The 18908-nt window shown below is 51.1% G+C and overlaps 1 protein-coding gene across 4 annotated transcripts in view; it reads left to right on the top strand.

Annotated features, from left to right (window-relative positions):
• Positions 1 to 18908, top strand: part of LOC143781340 (unconventional myosin-Ig-like) — a 213258-nt gene that overhangs the window by 37933 nt on the left and 156417 nt on the right. For all 4 annotated transcript variants that reach the window (XM_077267894.1, XM_077267893.1, XM_077267895.1 and 1 more), the window contains 2 exons: positions 16451 to 16567; positions 16796 to 17002. In XM_077267894.1, coding sequence (XP_077124009.1) covers positions 16451 to 16567; positions 16796 to 17002 — 324 coding nt within the window. The remainder of the gene's footprint in view (positions 1 to 16450; positions 16568 to 16795; positions 17003 to 18908) is intronic.

Below are 18908 nucleotides of genomic sequence, written 5' to 3'. Positions count from 1 at the left end.
ACAAACACAGCATGCTGCGATTTTCTATGCCCGTAAAATACGGCTGAGAAATATACGGAAGATAGAAGCTGCCCCATAGAGAAACATTGGTCCGTATGCAATGTGTAGTTTTTTTGCGCCTCTCATACGTCCGTAAAACTCTGTAGTGTGACGCCGGCCTTATAGACATGCAGTCTTTCACACTTGCATTGAGGCAGATGGACATATTATTTGCACCCTTAGTGCCTGACTTATCCACTCTCCATGTCTGGTGACCCCGTTTCTCTCGCCATCCTCGTGGTTTCCCACCATGGATTTCTCTAGTCTGTGTCTCATACAGATTTATATTCTGCTGTAGTCGCTGGCAATATGTAGAATCCAGTAATCTGCCTGTGAAGAATGATCAGCCACGCTGTGGCGGTGAGAGCTATGGGGGTGAATACTTATGCACTTAATAATTGTAATGAAGGGGTTTGCCTCCAGGATATATCTGAATGCAGCATTATACAGTGTCTTGAAAAGTCTTCACACCCTTTCACATTACCTCCACAAACTTAAATATATTTTTGAGGGGATTTTCTGTGATACCAACACTAAGTAACAAGTGTTTGTGATGTGTAAAGGAAATGATACAGGGTTTTCTATATTGAAAAAATATAAATCTGAATATTGTGAGGTGCATTTGTATTCAGCCCCTCAATTCAGTCAGTACTTTGCAGGACCACCTTTCTCTGCACTGCTGCAGTCTTTGGGGTCTGTGTCTCCAGCTTCGCACATCTAGAGGTGACATTTTGCCCCTTCTTTGCAGTCTCGCTCAGTGACATTGGATGGCGACATCTGTGATCAGTAGTTTTCCCATCTTGTCACAGATTCTCTGGGATTTTGTTTGAACGGTGACTGCGCCATTCACACACAGGAATGTGCTCTGATCTACACCCTCCACTGTAGCTGTGGCAGGATGTTTAGGGTCGGTGTCCTGCTGGAAGGTGGACCTACGCCCCAGTCTCAAGTCTTCTGCTGCCTCTAACAGTTTTCCTCCAGTATTGCCCTGTATTTAGCTCCAATCATCTTCTCATCACCTTTGACCAGGTTCTGTGCCTCTGCTGAAGAAAAGCCTCCCCACAGCATCATGCTGCCACCACCATGTGTGAGGGTGGGGATGGTGTTTTCAGGGTGATGTGCAGTGTCATTTTCCCCTCATACATAGCGATTTGCATTTTGCCCAAAAATTTCTACTTTGTTATCATTTGACAGGGCCAACTGCAAACGGGACTTCTTATGTCTATCAAAAATGGATTTCTTTTTGCTACTCTTCCATAAAATTTAGATTTGTGGAGTATACAACTAATAGTCGTCCTGTGGACAGATTTTCCTACATGAGCTGTGGATCTCTGCAGCTCTTCCAGTGACCATGGGCCTCTTATCTGCCTCTCTCATTAGTGCTCCTCTTGCTTGGGATGTCAGATTAGGTGACGGCCATGTCTTGTAGGTATACAGCTGGGCCATACTCCTTCCATTTTTGGATGATGGATTGATCACTGCTCCCTGAGATGTTCATGGCTTGGGCTATTTTTCATTACCTAACCCAGGTTTACTCTTCTCCACAACTTTATCCCTGACCTGTCTGGTGAGCTCCTTGGTTTTCATGATGCTGTTTGATCCCTAATGATCTCACACAAACCTCTGAGGCCTTCACAAAACAGCTGTAGTTCTACTGAGAAGAATTCACACCCTGGTGGACGCCACGTACTAATTATGTAACTTCTGGAGATGATTGGTCACTCAGGATTTTATTTAGGAGCATCAGGCTACAGGGGGCTGAATACAAATGCACCTCACAAAGATCAGATTTATATTTTTACAATAATTTGAAAACCTCATATCATTTCCTTTACAACTCACAAATATTTTGATACCTTGTGTTTGTATTACATAAAATCCCAATAAAAAACATTTGTAGATGTAATATGAAAAAATGTGTAAAAGTTCACAGGGTATGAACCTTTTCAAGGCACTGTATCTGCCTACACTGAAGAGAGGGCGAGGTGATAGTGAGCCTCATACCTCAGTGCTCTCACAGATTACATTTACCACTGTATATTGTATCAATGCTCTTCTTCTCCTCTTGCTCCCCAGGCTGACCCCCGGGCTGATCCCCGGCTGATCCCCAGGCTGACCCCCAGGCTAATCCACTGGCTGATCCCCAGGCTGACCCTCTGCTGATCCTCGGGCTTGCCCCAGGCTGATCCCTGGGCTGATCCTCAGGCTGACCCCCTGCTGGTCCCCAGGCTGACCCCCGGGCTAATCCCCGGCTGATCCCCAGCTGATCCTCGGGCTGACCCCAGGCTGATCCCCGGGCTGACCCCCAGGCTGATCCACTGGCTGATCCCCAGGCTGACCCCCGGCTGATCCTTGGGCTTGCCCCAGGCTGATCCCCGGGCTGATCCCCAGGCTGACCCCCGGGCTGATCCCCGGCTGATCCCCAGGCTAATCCACTGGCTGATCCCCAGGCTAATCCACTGGCTGATCCCCAGGCTGATCCTCGGGCTGATCCTCAGGCTGACCCCCTGCTGGTCCCCAGGCTGACCCCCGGGCTGATCCCCGGCTGATCCCCAGCTGATCCTCGGGCTGACCCCAGGCTGATCCCCGGGCTGACCCCCAGGCTGATCCACTGGCTGATCCCCAGGCTGACCCCCGGCTGATCCTTGGGCTTGCCCCAGGCTGATCCCTGGGCTGATCCCAGGCTGATCCCCGGGCTGACCCCCAGGCTGATCCACTGGCTGATCCACTGGCTGATCCCCAGGCTGACCCCCAGCTGATCCTCGGGCTTGCCCCAGGCTGATCCCCAGGCTGACCCCCGGCTGATCCTCGGGCTTGCCCCAGGCTGATCCCCAGGTTGATCCACTGGCTGATCCCCAGGCTGACCCCCGGCTGATCCTCGGGCTTGCCCCAGGCTGATCCCTAGGCTGATCCCCGGCTGATTCTCGGGATTGCCCCAGGCTGATCCCTGGGCTGATCCACTGGCTGATCCCCAGGCTGACCCCCGGCTGATCCTCGGGCTTGCCCCAGGCTGATCCCCAGGCTGATCCCCGGCTGATTCTCGGGCTTGCCCCAGGCTGATCCCCAGGCTGACCCCCAGCTGATCCTCGGGCTTGCCCCAGGCTGATCCCCAGGCTGATCCCCGTCTGATTCTCGGGCTTGCCCCAGGCTGATCCCCGGGCTGACCCCGGTTGATCCCCAGGCTGACCCCCTGGATATCACACATGGCATAATTATCCATACTGCTGCCGATGTCTCCTCGTCGCTGTGTTGCCGGCTCTCGGCTGCAGCATTTACTCTCTGATGCAGATAATAATTGTGCACTTCATGAATAATGAAATAATCGCTTCAGTCATCTCTGCAGAGTTCAGAAGTTCAGAGAAATGATATTTTTATGATGTTTTTATACGGATGTGACATTGGGAATGATTAGGGTCCATCCTCTGCTGCAGGAGGGTCAGACCGGACTATAGATTAGGCGGTGCCTGGACAGTCCCGTTAGGATATTCTGAGCCAATCAGGGGTAAGGGATAATTTGGGATGGTCTCTTCCCTGAATCAGGGAGCATAGCCACTACCTAGAGATGTTCTTGCTGTGGAGGAACATGGACCACCGTATAAAGCATCTGTCCCTTTCCAGGTCACTTCTCCCCACACCTATAAGACCACTCTCAGCTTATATCAGGAACAAAGACCATGTGGTGCTGATGGAGATTAGCACTTATGTGCCTAATTGGTGCCGTGTATTTCACTTTCTTTTTGGAGACTACAATATGCAGTAACCTGGCAACAAAGGGTTAAAGGAACACTGTGCAAAGCTGATACACTGTAATCTCCAGAGTGCAGCCCCGAGGGGGCGGGGCATGACACAAGGACTGTATGCTCCGCCCCCTCTCGAGCGGTATGGATAGATTATAAATGTCTGATTGCTAAGGGCCCCATAATTCACTAGAACAGAGGCGCAGGGCCCCCAGCTCCACGGATTTCTCTTGGTTGTATTGGCTTGATCTTCATTATGTTAATAGCTGCATGACCTCATGTGTTCACAAAAAGTTCTCTCTGCTGTACAGTAGACTGCTTCTCTATGGTGTACTGACCGTAGGCTGCTTCTCTATGGTGTACTGGCTGTAGGCTGCTTCTCTATGGTGTACTGACCGTAGGCTGCTTCTCTATGGTGTACTGACCGTAGGCTGCTTCTCTATGGTGTACTGGCCGTAGGCTGCTTCTCTATGGTGTACTGACCGTAGACTGCTTCTCTATGGTGTACTGACTGTAGACTGCTTCTCTATGGTGCACTGCCCGTAGGCTGCTTCTCTATGGTGTACTGACCGTAGGCTGCTTCTCTATGGTGTACTGCCCGTAGGCTGCTTCTCTATGGTGTACTAACCGTAGACTGCTTCTCTATGGTGTACTGACCGTAGACTGCTTCTCTATGGTGTACTGACCGTAGGCTGCTTCTCTATGGTGTACTGGCTGTAGGCTGCTTCTCTATGGTGTACTGACCGTAGGCTGCTTCTCTATGGTGTACTGACCGTAGGCTGCTTCTCTATGGTGTACTGGCCGTAGGCTGCTTCTCTATGGTGTACTGACCGTAGACTGCTTCTCTATGGTGTACTGATCGTAGGCTGCTTCTCTATGGTGTACTGGCCGTAGACTGCTTCTCTATGGTGTACTGACCGTAGGCTGCTTCTCTATGGTGTACTGACCGTAGGCTGCTTCTCTATGGTGTACTGGCCGTAGGCTGCTTCTCTATGGTGTACTGACCGTAGACTGCTTCTCTATGGTGTACTGACTGTAGACTGCTTCTCTATGGTGCACTGCCCGTAGGCTGCTTCTCTATGGTGTACTGACCGTAGGCTGCTTCTCTATGGTGTACTGCCCGTAGGCTGCTTCTCTATGGTGTACTAACCGTAGACTGCTTCTCTATGGTGTACTGACCGTAGACTGCTTCTCTATGGTGTACTGACCGTAGGCTGCTTCTCTGTGGTGTACTGACCGTAGGCTGCTTCTCTATGGTGTACTGACCGTAGGCTGCTTCTCTATGGTGCACTGCCCGTAGACTGCTTCTCTATGGTGCACTGACCGTAGACTGCTTCTCTATGGTGCACTGACCGTAGGCTGCTTCTCTATGGTGTACTGACCGTAGACTGCTTCTCTATGGTGCACTGCCCGTAGACTGCTTCTCTATGGTGTACTGACCGTAGGCTGCTTCTCTATGGTGCACTGACCGTAGGCTGCTTCTCTATGGTGTACTGACCGTAGACTGCTTCTCTATGGTGCACTGCCCGTAGACTGCTTCTCTATGGTGTACTGACCGTAGACTGCTTCTCTATGGTGCACTGACCGTAGGCTGCTTCTCTATGGTGTACTGACCGTAGACTGCTTCTCTATGGTGTACTGACCGTAGGCTGCTTCTCTATGGTGTACTGCCCGTAGACTGCTTCTCTATGGTGTACTGACCGTAGGCTGCTTCTCTATGGTGTACTGACCGTAGACTGCTTCTCTATGGTGTACTGACCGTAGACTGCTTCTCTATGGTGTACTGACCGTAGGCTGCTTCTCTATGGTGTACTGTCCGTAGGCTGCTTCTCTATGGTGTACTGACCGTAGGCTGCTTCTCTATGGTGTACTGTCCGTAGGCTGCTTCTCTATGGTGTACTGACCGTAGGCTGCTTCTCTATGGTGTACTGACCGTAGACTGCTTCTTTATGGTGTACTGACCGTAGACTGCTTCTCTATGGTGTACTGACCGTAGGCTGCTTCTCTATGGTGTACTGACCGTAGGCTGCTTCTCTATGGTGTACTGGCCGTAGGCTGCTTCTCTATGGTGCACTGCCCGTAGGCTGCTTCTCTATGGTGTACTGACCGTAGGCTGCTTCTCTATGGTGCACTGACCGTAGACTGCTTCTCTATGGTGTACTGACCGTAGGCTGCTTCTCTATGGTGTACTGTCCGTAGGCTGCTTCTCTATGGTGTACTGACCGTAGGCTGCTTCTCTATGGTGTACTGACCGTAGACTGCTTCTCTATGGTGCACTGCCCGTAGGCTGCTTCTCTATGGTGTACTGACCGTAGGCTGCTTCTCTATGGTGTACTGGCCGTAGACTGCTTCTCTATGGTGTACTGACCGTAGGCTGCTTCTCTATGGTGTACTGACCGTAGGCTGCTTCTCTATGGTGTACTGACCGTAGGCTGCTTCTCTATGGTGTACTGACCGTAGACTGCTTCTCTATGGTGTACTGACCGTAGGCTGCTTCTCTATGGTGTACTGACCGTAGGCTGCTTCTCTATGGTGCACTGACCGTAGACTGCTTCTCTATGGTGTACTGACCGTAGGCTGCTTCTCTATGGTGTACTGGCCGTAGACTGCTTCTCTATGGTGTACTGACCGTAGGCTGCTTCTCTATGGTGTACTGACCGTAGGCTGCTTCTCTATGGTGTACTGACCGTAGGCTGCTTCTCTGTGGTGTACTGACCGTAGACTGCTTCTCTATGGTGTACTGACCGTAGACTGCTTCTCTATGGTGTACTGACCGTAGGCTGCTTCTCTATGGTGTACTGACCATAGGCTGCTACTCTATGGTGTACTGTCCGTAGGCTGCTTCTCTATGGTGTACTGGCCGTAGGCTGCTTCTCTATGGTGCACTGACCGTAGGCTGCTTCTCTACGGTGTACTGACCCTAGACTGCTTCTATATGGTGTACTGACCGTAGGCTGCTTCTCTATGGTGTACTGACCGTAGGCTGCTTCTCTATGGTGTACTGGCCGTAGGCTGCTTCTCTATGGTGCACTGACCGTAGGCTGCTTCTCTACGGTGTACTGACCCTAGACTGCTTCTCTATGGTGTACTGACCGTAGACTGCTTCTCTATGGTGTACTGACCGTAGACTGCTTCTCTATGGTGCACTGACCGTAGGCTGCTTCTCTATGGTGCACTGACCGTAGGCTGCTTCTCTATGGTGTACTGACCGTAGGCTGCTTCTCTATGGTGTACTGACCGTAGGCTGCTTCTCTATGGTGTACTGACCGTAGACTGCTTCTCTATGGTGTACTGACCGTAGACTGCTTCTCTATGGTGTACTGACCGTAGGCTGCTTCTCTATGGTGTACTGACCGTAGACTGCTTCTCTATAGTGTACTGACCGTAGGCTGCTTCTCTATGGTGTACTGACCGTAGGCTGCTTCTCTATGGTGTACTGACCGTAGGCTGCTTCTCTATGGTGTACTGACCGTAGACTGCTTCTCTATGGTGTACTGACCGTAGACTGCTTCTCTATGGTGTACTGACCGTAGACTGCTTCTCTATGGTGTACTGACCGTAGACTGCTTCTCTATGGTGTACTGACCGTAGACTGCTTCTCTATGGTGTACTGGCCGTAGGCTGCTTCTCTATGGTGTACTGGCCGTAGGCTGCTTCTCTATGGTGTACTGACCGTAGACTGCTTCTCTATGGTGTACTGGCCGTAGGCTGCTTCTCTATGGTGTACTGACCGTAGGCTGCTTCTCTATGGTGTACTGGCCGTAGGCTGCTTCTCTATGGTGTACTGACCGTAGGCTGCTTCTCTATGGTGTACTGACCGTAGACTGCTTCTCTATGGTGTACTGACCGTAGGCTGCTTCTCTATGGTGTACTGACCGTAGACTGCTTCTCTATGGTGTACTGACCGTAGACTGCTTCTCTATGGTGTACTGACCGTAGGCTGCTTCTCTATGGTGTACTGACCGTAGGCTGCTTCTCTATGGTGTACTGACCGTAGGCTGCTTCTCTATGGTGTACTGACCGTAGGCTGCTTCTCTATGGTGTACTGGCCGTAGGCTGCTTCTCTATAGTGTACTGACCGTAGGCTGCTTCTCTGTGGTGTACTGACCGTAGGCTGCTTCTCTATGGTGTACTGACCCTAGGCTGCTTCTCTATGGTGTACTGTCCGTAGGCTGCTTCTCTATGGTGTACTGGCCGTAGGCTGCTTCTCTATGGTGTACTGGCCGTAGGCTGCTTCTCTATGGTGTACTGGCCGTAGGCTGCTTCTCTGTGGTGTACTGACCGTAGACTGCTTCTCTATGGTGTACTGAACGTAGGCTGCTTCTCTATGGTGTACTTGTAGCGCCCCCACTGCCACAGGGCCGAGGGGTACCCGGTACCGGGCCTCTGAGTCTCTGCTCTGGGGTTGTCACGGTGGCTAGGCCCCGGTCCGTGACCCTGCCGAGGGGCGCACAGTATCTGATAGATGTAGATGGTGGTGGTGGTGCGGTGAAGTAAATAACGAGGACACCAGGTTGCAGTCTCTTTACCTCTTTACTGAAGATCTCTGGGTCCTCAGTCCAGAACACTGTTCACCAGGCTGCGCAAGTCCGGCCGGTCCAATGGCACCTCCAGAGTTCTCTTCACAGGTGGAAATCTGTGCCTTCCTTCTAGCGCTATGTGTTGTGGTCCTTCCCTGCTGTGCTTACAGAAAGTCCCCGCAACTGTTGTGTCTGTTTCTTAAGTTCCCTCACAACTCGATTAGATGATGTTCTGCTAATCCTCCGTCCCTCCCTGATGTCCTGGTTGGGACGGCACCCGTTTGACGGGTAGGCTCGGAGCTCTTCCGGGACCCTAGAGTCGTCCCTCTCCACAAGTTGCCCCCCAAGACTGCATAGGTGATTTAAGTGAGACAGCCCGCCTTAGACTGACTGTCCTGCCGCTGTTTAGAGTATTGCTTGAAGCTAGATATTGTGATACTCTCTCGGCGTTCCGGCCACCGGTTGTGCGCCTCAGTAGGATGTTGCCTCGGTCTTACAGCACGACTCCTACTGGTATTCTCCTTATTGCTTTGATCTCGTTTCTCACTCAGCACAATCTATCTCGCTTCTGTTCCTTCCTTGGGCACCGCCGCTATGCTGAGCAGGCACGGTCCCGTGACGTTCGCTCAAGTTGCCAGGCCTCTGTCAGGATCCCACCCCTGACAGAGACCCTACTGTATCTTCCCCCACAACACCTTCTGCCACAAGGTGTTGCCTGGTTCCAACCCAGTCAGCTTTCTGATCTAACTTCCTGCCTGACCCCCAGTTTACCCACTATGGTGGGGAGTGGCCTAGTGAATAGAACCCTTAGCTCCCCCCGGAGGCCCGACTGTGAAATGTATTGGTGTCTGTGATACCTGGTCAGATGAACTCCTTCAGTGCCATCAGACGTACCATAGCTCCCCTTAGCGGCGGAGCCACAGTACTGCAACGACCAGGACTCTGGGGCGCTGCACTCCCCCCTGGTTAAACACAGTACTCCGGGACTGAGAAGAAGACAACAATACAGGTTAGCAAAAAGACATACAATTTTTGTGAGTGCAATAACAGTAAGCATATTTAAACAGGCTTCCCATTATGGGAGGTGAGGACACTTGAACGTTACAAACATGGTTAAATATCATAGCAACATGCTATAACTAACTTTCTTTTACCCAACCGGGTATTCTACTAAGTGCAAAATGGTTAAACAATAATTTAACATCGCCTTTAAGGATGTACACTCTGAATCCGCTAAAGACCTTCTTATAATCACATTATAAGGCAATTTAACTTTTACATTCTCCTTCTTTAAATCTGCAGGACCGCCTGTCCTAACGGCACCAGACCTACTGCCTCTCCTTTCTTACAGGACCGCTCCTTTCAGCCCGAGCCTTCTGTCTTTTCAACTACTATACACAGTATAGAACATAACATTACTTTCAGTTTAAGAGCACTGAGCCATCTCTACATGACTCCTAGGAGGACTCAGGGTTTACCTTCTATCCTCGTCGTCTATCAACATTATCAAACATTTTCTATATAACATTAAACCTTCTCATTATCTGCTTACTGACATGTATGCTGGACACTACGTCTACCCCTACGGGCCTACTGCATCCCTCATCTAGCTCTTACTTTCTTTCAGGGAACATTATCAGCATTTCTTTACAATCAACTAGTTGGACACATATAACTTTCTCATGTAAACATTATCATCACTTTCTTTCGTCAAAACATTATTGCTACCTATCTTAAAGCAATATCACCATTTAAGTGCAACACATGAACATCCCCTTTAAGAGGGGACCAAGTCTCTATGAGGTAGCATATCTTCTCAAGCTACCAGTCCGTACTCAGCAAAGGTTCCAGTGTGGTATCTTCACAAAGAGTCCTTTTTGAAGTAAAACCAGTAGGGAGCACCTTTAATAAGGTGCAAACTATGTACAAAAAGTTTGTATCATGCACTGTTCATGATTGCGGCAGTTCTTTTCAACAAGAAACAAAAAGTGGAAAAACAACCAAAAAGCAATAGGGATTCCGGGTCAACAAAGGGATCCCTTTAAAAGTTAGCCCTGGACGGGTTTAGCAGCAACATAACAAGAAACAAACAGTTAGAAGAACTATTTACAATTATTAAAGCATTCTTGCTTATTCAAACCACTCAGGAGGCAGCACCGGCGGAGGCAACCCCTTTGGGTATTGCGAACCGCCCGGTACTGCATAAGGGGGTCTGTTGTCCCATCTGGGGGTCTGCGTACCCACAGTCTTCAGTCCTTGGGCAGTAGACACGCTGGTCACCTGAGGAGGTGCCTGCGTGGCCACGACAGCGGTGGAGGTCATATCGCGGCAAGTCGTGGTCTTCACAATTGTGCCTGTTGGGGTGACCACGGTGGTCTCAGTGGTAATCGTGGGCCGGCCGCAAGGGGGCACCTTGGCCACGGGGGACAACTTTTCGGACACCCTAGGCAAGGGGGTCACGGAGCGGTGCCTCTTGTGGACGTTTAGAGCAAACCACCCCTTCTCCCCAAGGTGCCGGGTGTAAATGACATCATCCCCTGGATAAAGATCCCGGCCTGGGTGGCCCTCTCTAAGATGCGACTCTACATCCCGCCGGTTAACAAAAACTTCGGCATATAGACCCGGTTCTTTTATAAAGCCCCAGCCTCCACGGAGCTTAAAGTCAATGACGGTGCCCTGCCTGCGCGGGGCCTGCTGAGCGGTGGGATCTTTGCGGGCCCGGTCCTTGACCGCCAAGTCTTTTTGATGGTGGGCCTCTAGCCCGGCCTGGTATGTTTTCTCCTCTTCTGCCCACTGTTGTTCTAGCTGGACTTGGTATTCCTCCCAGCTTAGGGCCTGTACCATCTCTCCCTCCTGGGTCTCCACCCCGGGGAACCCCATAAGATTGGATCCGGGGTTCACCCAGCGGCACACTGTGCGCTCCGCGTGGACCTCACACAGCTGGGGAGTAGGGGCGATTGGGGCTCGCATACGGTGTTCCATGCCCGTGGCTTCCTCCCATGGTAGCAGGCGTTGGAGTTTATGGGTTCCCGGGAGAGGTGGCGCTGCTACTGGACCCACCAGCATGCCCTCGGCCAGCGGGACGGGGTCGGCGGACTCATCAGCCGATGCAGGTTCCTCCTCCGCGGCGGGTTCCTCCGGCGGTGTCAGCGAGGGTCTCAGCGGTTGCTCCAGTAACGGTGCAGGGTCTGGTGCCTGAGAACCTTCTTCCGGCGCTGCCTGGTGCGGAGCCTGGGCCTTCATGTTCAGCTGAAGGAGCTGGTCGAGCAAGCTCTCCATCTCGACTCGCAGGAGTTCGGTGCTGTCCACGGAGAACGGGCTGCTGTGCTCATCCGGGTAGTTGGGGGAAACTTCCACTTCAACCCCATTGTCAGGTTCGGAGCTGCTGGCCATGGCGTCCTCCACGTGGGTCACTTCCTGGTCTTTTTCCCGCTCTCTCCTTCGTGGGCGGTGTCGCTTCCTCGATCTCCGCCCTCCATTGAGGATCAGGAGGCGGATCTCCGCTGCTGACGGACACGTCCTCACAGTGCAGAAATATTTAGACTGGGCGGCCATTGTCCTTCGCGCTCTTCAGCTCGTTCACGCCCACTTCACGCCCCTCTTCTCTTCCTGCGCTCTCCTCAGCGCTGTAATGGCGGCGGATTTTGGCGGCAAACGGCGCAACACAGTCCTTGCAATAAAGTACAGTCCAAGCACAATAAATCACAGTTCCAAGGCAAACATGACCTGATTCTTCAGGCTTAAGTAGATCCTGTTTGTGACGCCAAGTTTGTAGCGCCCCCACTGCCACAGGGCCGAGGGGTACCCGGTACCGGGCCTCTGAGTCTCTGCTATGGGGTTGTCACGGTGGCTAGGCCCCGGTCCGTGATCCTGCCGAGGGGCGCACAGTATCTGATAGATGTAGATGGTGGTGGTGGTGCGGTGAAGTAAATAACGAGGACACCAGGTTGCAGTCTCTTCACCTCTTTACTGAAGATCTCTGGGTCCTCAGTCCAGAACACGGTTCACCAGGCTGCGCAAGTCCGGCCGGTCCAATGGCACCTCCAGAGTTCTCTTCACAGGTGGAAATCTGTGCCTTCCTTCTAGCGCTATGTGTTGTGGTCCTTCCCTGCTGTGCTTACAGAAAGTCCCCACAACTGTTGTGTCTGTTTCTTAAGTTCCCTCACAACTCGATTAGATGATGTTCTGCTAATCCTCCGTCCCTCCCTGATGTCCTGGTTGGGACGGCACCCGTTTGACGGGTAGGCTCGGAGCTCTTCCGGGACCCTAGAGTCGCCCCTCTCCACAAGTTGCCCCCCAAGACTGCATAGGTGATTTAAGTGAGACAGCCCGCCTTAGACTGACTGTCCTGCCGCTGTTTAGAGTATTGCTTGAAGCTAGATATTGTGATACTCTCTCGGCGTTCTTGCCACCGGTTGTGCGCCTCAGTAGGGTGTTGCCTCGGTCTTACAGCACGACCCCTACTGGTATTCTCCTTATTGCTTTGATCTCGTTTCTCACTCAGCACAATCTATCTCGCTTCTAGTCCTTCCTTGGGCACCGCCGCTATCCTGAGCAGGCACGGTCCCGTTACGTTCGCTCAAGTTGCCAAGCCTCTGTCAGGATCCCACCCCTGACAGAGACCCTACTGTATCTTCCCCCACAACACCCTCTGCCACAAGGTGTTGCCTGGTTCCAACCCAGTCAGCTTTCTGATCTAACTTCCTGCCTGACCCCCAGTTTACCCACTATGGCGGGGAGTGGCCTAGTGAATAGAACCCTTAGCTCCCCCCGGAGGCCCGACTGTGAAATGTATTGGTGTCTGTGATACCTGATCAGATGAACTCCTTCAGTGCCATCAGACGTACCATAGCTCCCCTTAGTGGCGGAGCCACAGTACTGCAACGACCAGGACTCTGGGGCGCTGCACACTGACCGTAGACTGCTTCTCTATGGTGTACTGCCCGTAGGCTGCTTCTCTATGGTGTACTGACCGTAGGCTGCTTCTCTGTGGTGTACTGGCCGTAGACTGCTTCTCTATGGTGCACTGACCGTAGGCTGCTTCTCTATGGTGTACTGACCGTAGGCTGCTTCTCTGTGGTGTACTGACCGTAGGCTGCTTCTCTATGGTGTACTGACCGTAGGCTGCTTCTCTATGGTGTACTGACCGTAGGCTGCTTCTTTATGGTGTACTGACCGTAGGCTGCTTCTCTATGGTGTACTGACCGTAGGCTGCTTCTCTATGGTGTACTGACCGTAGGCTGCTTCTCTATGGTGTACTGACCGTAGACTGCTTCTTTATGGTGTACTGACCGTAGGCTGCTTCTCTATGGTGTACTGACCGTAGGCTGCTTCTCTATTGTGTACTGACCGTAGGCTGCTTCTCTATGGTGTACTGACCGTAGGCTGCTTCTCTATGGTGTACTGTCCGTAGGCTGCTTCTCTATGGTGTACTGACCGTAGGCTGCTTCTCTATGGTGTACTGACCGTAGACTGCTTCTCTATGGTGTACTGACCGTAGGCTGCTTCTCTATGGTGTACTGACCGTAGGCTGCTTCTCTATGGTGTACTGACCGTAGGCTGCTTCTCTATGGTGCACTGACCGTAGACTGCTTCTCTATGGTGTACTGGCCATAGACTGCTTCTCTACGGTGTACTGGCCGTAGACTGCTTCTCTATGGTGTACTGCCCGTAGGCTGCTTCTCTATGGTGTACTGCCCGTAGGCTGCTTCTCTATGGTGTACTGACCGTAGACTGCTTCTCTATGGTGTACTGGCCGTAGACTGCTTCTCTATGGTGTACTGACCGTAGACTGCTTCTCTATGGTGTACTGACCGTAGGCTGCTTCTCTATGGTGTACTGTCCGTAGGCTGCTTCTCTATGGTGTACTGACCGTAGGCTGCTTCTCTATGGTGTACTGTCCGTAGGCTGCTTCTCTATGGTGTACTGACCGTAGGCTGCTTCTCTATGGTGTACTGACCGTAGATTGCTTCTCTATGGTGTACTGACCGTAGGCTGCTTCTCTATGGTGTACTGGCCGTAGGCTGCTTCTCTATGGTGTACTGGCCGTAGACTGCTTCTCTATGGTGTACTGATCGTAGGCTGCTTCTCTATGGTGTACTGGCCGTAGACTGCTTCTCTATGGTGTACTGGCCGTAGACTGCTTCTCTACGGTGTACTGACCGTAGGCTGCTTCTCTATGGTGTACTGACCGTAGGCTGCTTCTCTATGGTGTACTGACCGTAGGCTGCTTCTCTATGGTGTACTGACCGTAGGCTGCTTCTCTATGGTGTACTGGCCGTAGGCTGCTTCTCTATGGTGTACTGACCGTAGGCTGCTTCTCTATGGTGTACTGACCGTAGGCTGCTTCTCTATGGTGTACTGGCCGTAGACTGCTTCTCTATGGTGTACTGACCGTAGACTGCTTCTCTATGGTGTACTGACCGTAGGCTGCTTCTCTATGGTGTACTGACCGTAGGCTGCTTCTCTATGGTGTACTGACCGTAGACTGCTTCTCTATGGTGTACTGACCGTAGACTGCTTCTCTATGGTGTACTGACCGTAGGCTGCTTCTCTATGGTGTACTGACCGTAGACTGCTTCTCTATGGTGTACTGGCCGTAGGCTGCTTCTCTATGGTGTACTGACCGTAGGCTGCTTCTCTATGGTGTACTGACCGTAGACTGCTTCTCTATGGTGTACTGACCGTAGGCTGCTTCTCTATGGTGTACTGCCCGTAGACTGCTTCTCTATGGTGTACTGACCGTAGACTGCTTCTCTATGGTGTACTGGCCGTAGGCTGCTTCTCTATGGTGTACTGACCGTAGGCTGCTTCTCTATGGTGTACTGACCGTAGGCTGCTTCTCTATGGTGTACTGACCGTAGACTGCTTCTCTATGGTGTACTGCCCGTAGACTGCTTCTCTATGGTGTACTGACCGTAGACTGCTTCTCTATGGTGTACTGGCCGTAGGCTGCTTCTCTATGGTGTACTGACCGTAGACTGCTTCTCTATGGTGTACTGACCGTAGGCTGCTTCTCTATGGTGTACTGACCGTAGGCTGCTTCTCTATGGTGTACTGCCCGTAGACTGCTTCTCTATGGTGTACTGACCGTAGACTGCTTCTCTATGGTGTACTGGCCGTAGGCTGCTTCTCTATGGTGTACTGACCGTAGGCTGCTTCTCTATGGTGTACTGACCGTAGGCTGCTTCTCTATGGTGTACTGACCGTAGACTGCTTCTCTATGGTGTACTGCCCGTAGACTGCTTCTCTATGGTGTACTGACCGTAGACTGCTTCTCTATGGTGTACTGGCCGTAGGCTGCTTCTCTATGGTGTACTGACCGTAGACTGCTTCTCTATGGTGTACTGACCGTAGGCTGCTTCTCTATGGTGTACTGACCGTAGGCTGCTTCTCTATGGTGTACTGCCCGTAGACTGCTTCTCTATGGTGTACTGACCGTAGACTGCTTCTCTATGGTGTACTGGCCGTAGGCTGCTTCTCTATGGTGTACTGACCGTAGGCTGCTTCTCTATGGTGTACTGACCGTAGGCTGCTTCTCTATGGTGCACTGACCGTAGGCTGCTTCTCTATGATGTACTGACCGTAGGCTGCTTCTCTATGGTGTACAGTAGACCGCCACTCTCTGATGCCTCTGTGTGATGAATATTAGATATACAGTAGATCTTTTCTGTGTGATGTACGGTGGATCTCTGCAATATTAAGTAGATCTGTGATGTACAGTAGATCTTTTCTGTGTGATGTACAGTAGATCTCCTGTGTGATGTACAGTAGATCTTTTCTGTGTGATGTACAGTAGATCTTTTCTGTGTGATGTTCAGTAGATCTCCTCTGTGTGTGATGTTCAGTAGATCTTTTCTGTGTGATGTTCAGTAGATCTCCTCTGTGTGATGTTCAGCAGATCTTTTCTGTGTGATGTTCAGTAGATCTCCTCTGTGTGATGTTCAGTAGATCTCCTCTGTGTGATGTTCAGTAGATCTCCTCTGTGTGATGTTCAGTAGATCTCCTCTGTGTGATGTTCAGTAGATCTCCTCTGTGTGATGTCCAGTAGATCTCCTCCTCTGTAACGTACAGTAGATCTTCCTGCATTGGGACGCTCCTTGTAGACTCACTGACTGATCTATAACATCCATGGATCTTTGTTGTTTTCTGCAGATTGTGATCAATGACAAGGCCAGCTATAGACTGGTGGTGGACTCGATGAGGATGATCGGATTCAGCCAAGATGAAGTGGATTCCGTCTACAAGATCCTGGCCTCCATTTTACACCTGGTGAGGACAATGTCCCCCTAATCATCCCTTCTTACAACCTCTACCATCTTCTACATGATTGTTCTGGGTGTTACGGCCCCAAGCCCTGGCTGAGGCTGCCGGACTTTTCATTTTATCCTGGTGTCGGCCTGTTATGTGGCACTTGGTGACAGGCTTGGGTGCAGTTATGCTGTGAAGTCCATCATGGCAGGTTCAATGATTGATGCCTCTTATGTTCATTTTTCATAGGGTAACATGAATTTTGTAATGGATGGTGACACGGTCATTCTGGAAAATGAGGATTTGGTCGGTCACGTTGCTGAGCTGACCAGGTGCGACATTGACGCTGTGAGGAAGACTCTTCTCTATAGGACGATGGCTGCTGGAGGGGGAGAGATTATTGAGAAGGGGCACAGTGTGAGAGAGGCAGCATATGCCAAGGAGGCCTGTGCCAAGGTAAGAACGAGTGACCAGGAGACTCTATCTTCATGTACTATATACTGATCAGCCATAACATTAAAGCAGGTACAGAGGTGACTACACAGCTCCATACAAAGCAAGCTGAACACCAAGAACACTTCATAAGACTTGCATTATACTGGGAACACACCACAAAACCTGCCGTATACTGGGAACACCCCACAAGAACTGCCGTATACTGGGAACACCCCACAAGACCTGCCGTATACTGGGAACACCCCACAAGACCTGCCGTATACTGGGAACACCCCACAAGACCTGTCGTATACCGGGAACATCCCACAAGACCTGCCGTATACCGGGAACATCCCACAAGACCTGTCGTATATCGGGAACATCCCACAAGACCTGTCGTATACTGGGAACACCCCACAAGACCTGCCGTATACCGGGAACATCCCACAAGACCTGTCGTATACCGGGAACATCCCACAAGACCTGCCGTATACCGGGAACACCCCACAAGACCCGCCATATACCGGGAACACCCCACAAGACCTGCCGTATACCGGGAACATCCCACAAGACCTGCCGTATACCGGGAACACCCCACAAGACCTGCCGTATACCGGGAACACCCCACAAGACCTGCCGTATACCGGGAACACCCCACAAGACCTGCCGTATACTGGGAACACCCCACAAGACCTGCCGTATACGCGGAGCACCCCACAAGTCCTGCTATATACCAGGAACACCCCACAAGACCTGCTGTATACACGGAGCACCCCACAAGACCTGCTGCATACCAGGAACACCCTACAAGTCCTACTTTGTACCGGGAACACCCCACAAGACCTGCTGTATACCAGGAACACCCCACAAGACCTGCTACATACCAAGAACACCCCACAAGACCTGCTGTATACACGGAGCACCCCACAAGACCTGCTACATACCAGGAACACCCCACAAGGCCTACTTTGTACCGGGAACACCCCACAAGACCTGCTGTATACACGGAACACCCCACAAGACCTGCTACATACCAGGAACACCCCACAAGGCCTACTTTGTACCGGGAACACCCCACAAGACCTGCTGTATACCAGGAACACCCCACAAGACCTGCTACATACCAAGAACACCCCACAAGACCTGCTGTATACATGGAGCACCCCACAAGACCTGCTGCATACCAGGAACACCCCACAAGGCCTACTTTGTACCGGGAACACCCCACAAGACCTGCCGTATACCGGGAACACCCCACAAGACCCGCCGTATACCGGGAACACCCCACCAGACCTGCTTTACACTGTGTTCCAAATAATTATGCAAGTAATATTTCCTCATATTTTCTCTAAATTACCTATCTGAATTGCAGTCATTGTTATTTTCCAGTCATCTACTATTGTAGTATAATTGCAATGTTTTGGAACAAACTGCCTATGAAAACAGAATCTTTAAAAAAAAAAAAAAAAACACTCAAAATGCATGTTCCAAATTATTATGCACAGCAGAGTTTTCAACCTTTTTTGTTTTATTTTGACCAAAAAATGGTCAATTGTGAAGTTACAAGCATTATCAGCTTATTACAAAATGAAATCAAACAGTTTTCAAGTGAAAACTTTATTCTAGGTGATGTTACATTTGCACATAGGACCCCTTGTTGGAAAGAAGCTTCTGAACTCTCTCGTCCATTGAATTTGTCAGTTTTTGGATGGTTTCTGCTTCAATTGTTCTGCATGTGGACAGAATACCCTCCCAGAGCTGTTGCTTAGATGTGAACTGCCTCCCGCCATCATAGACACTCCTTTTGATGATGCTCCAGAGGTTCTCCATGGGGTTGAGGTCAGGGGAAGATGGTGGCCACACCATAAGTTTGTCCTCTTTTATGCCCATAGCAGCCAGAGATGCAGATGTGTTTTTTGCAGCATGA

The sequence above is a fragment of the Ranitomeya variabilis genome, chromosome 6 (genome assembly GCF_051348905.1).
Source record: "Ranitomeya variabilis isolate aRanVar5 chromosome 6, aRanVar5.hap1, whole genome shotgun sequence".
Classification (NCBI taxonomy): Eukaryota; Metazoa; Chordata; class Amphibia; order Anura; family Dendrobatidae; genus Ranitomeya; species Ranitomeya variabilis.
Note: the sequence above shows the minus strand (reverse complement) of the source record. Positions and strands in the feature narration are given on the sequence as shown.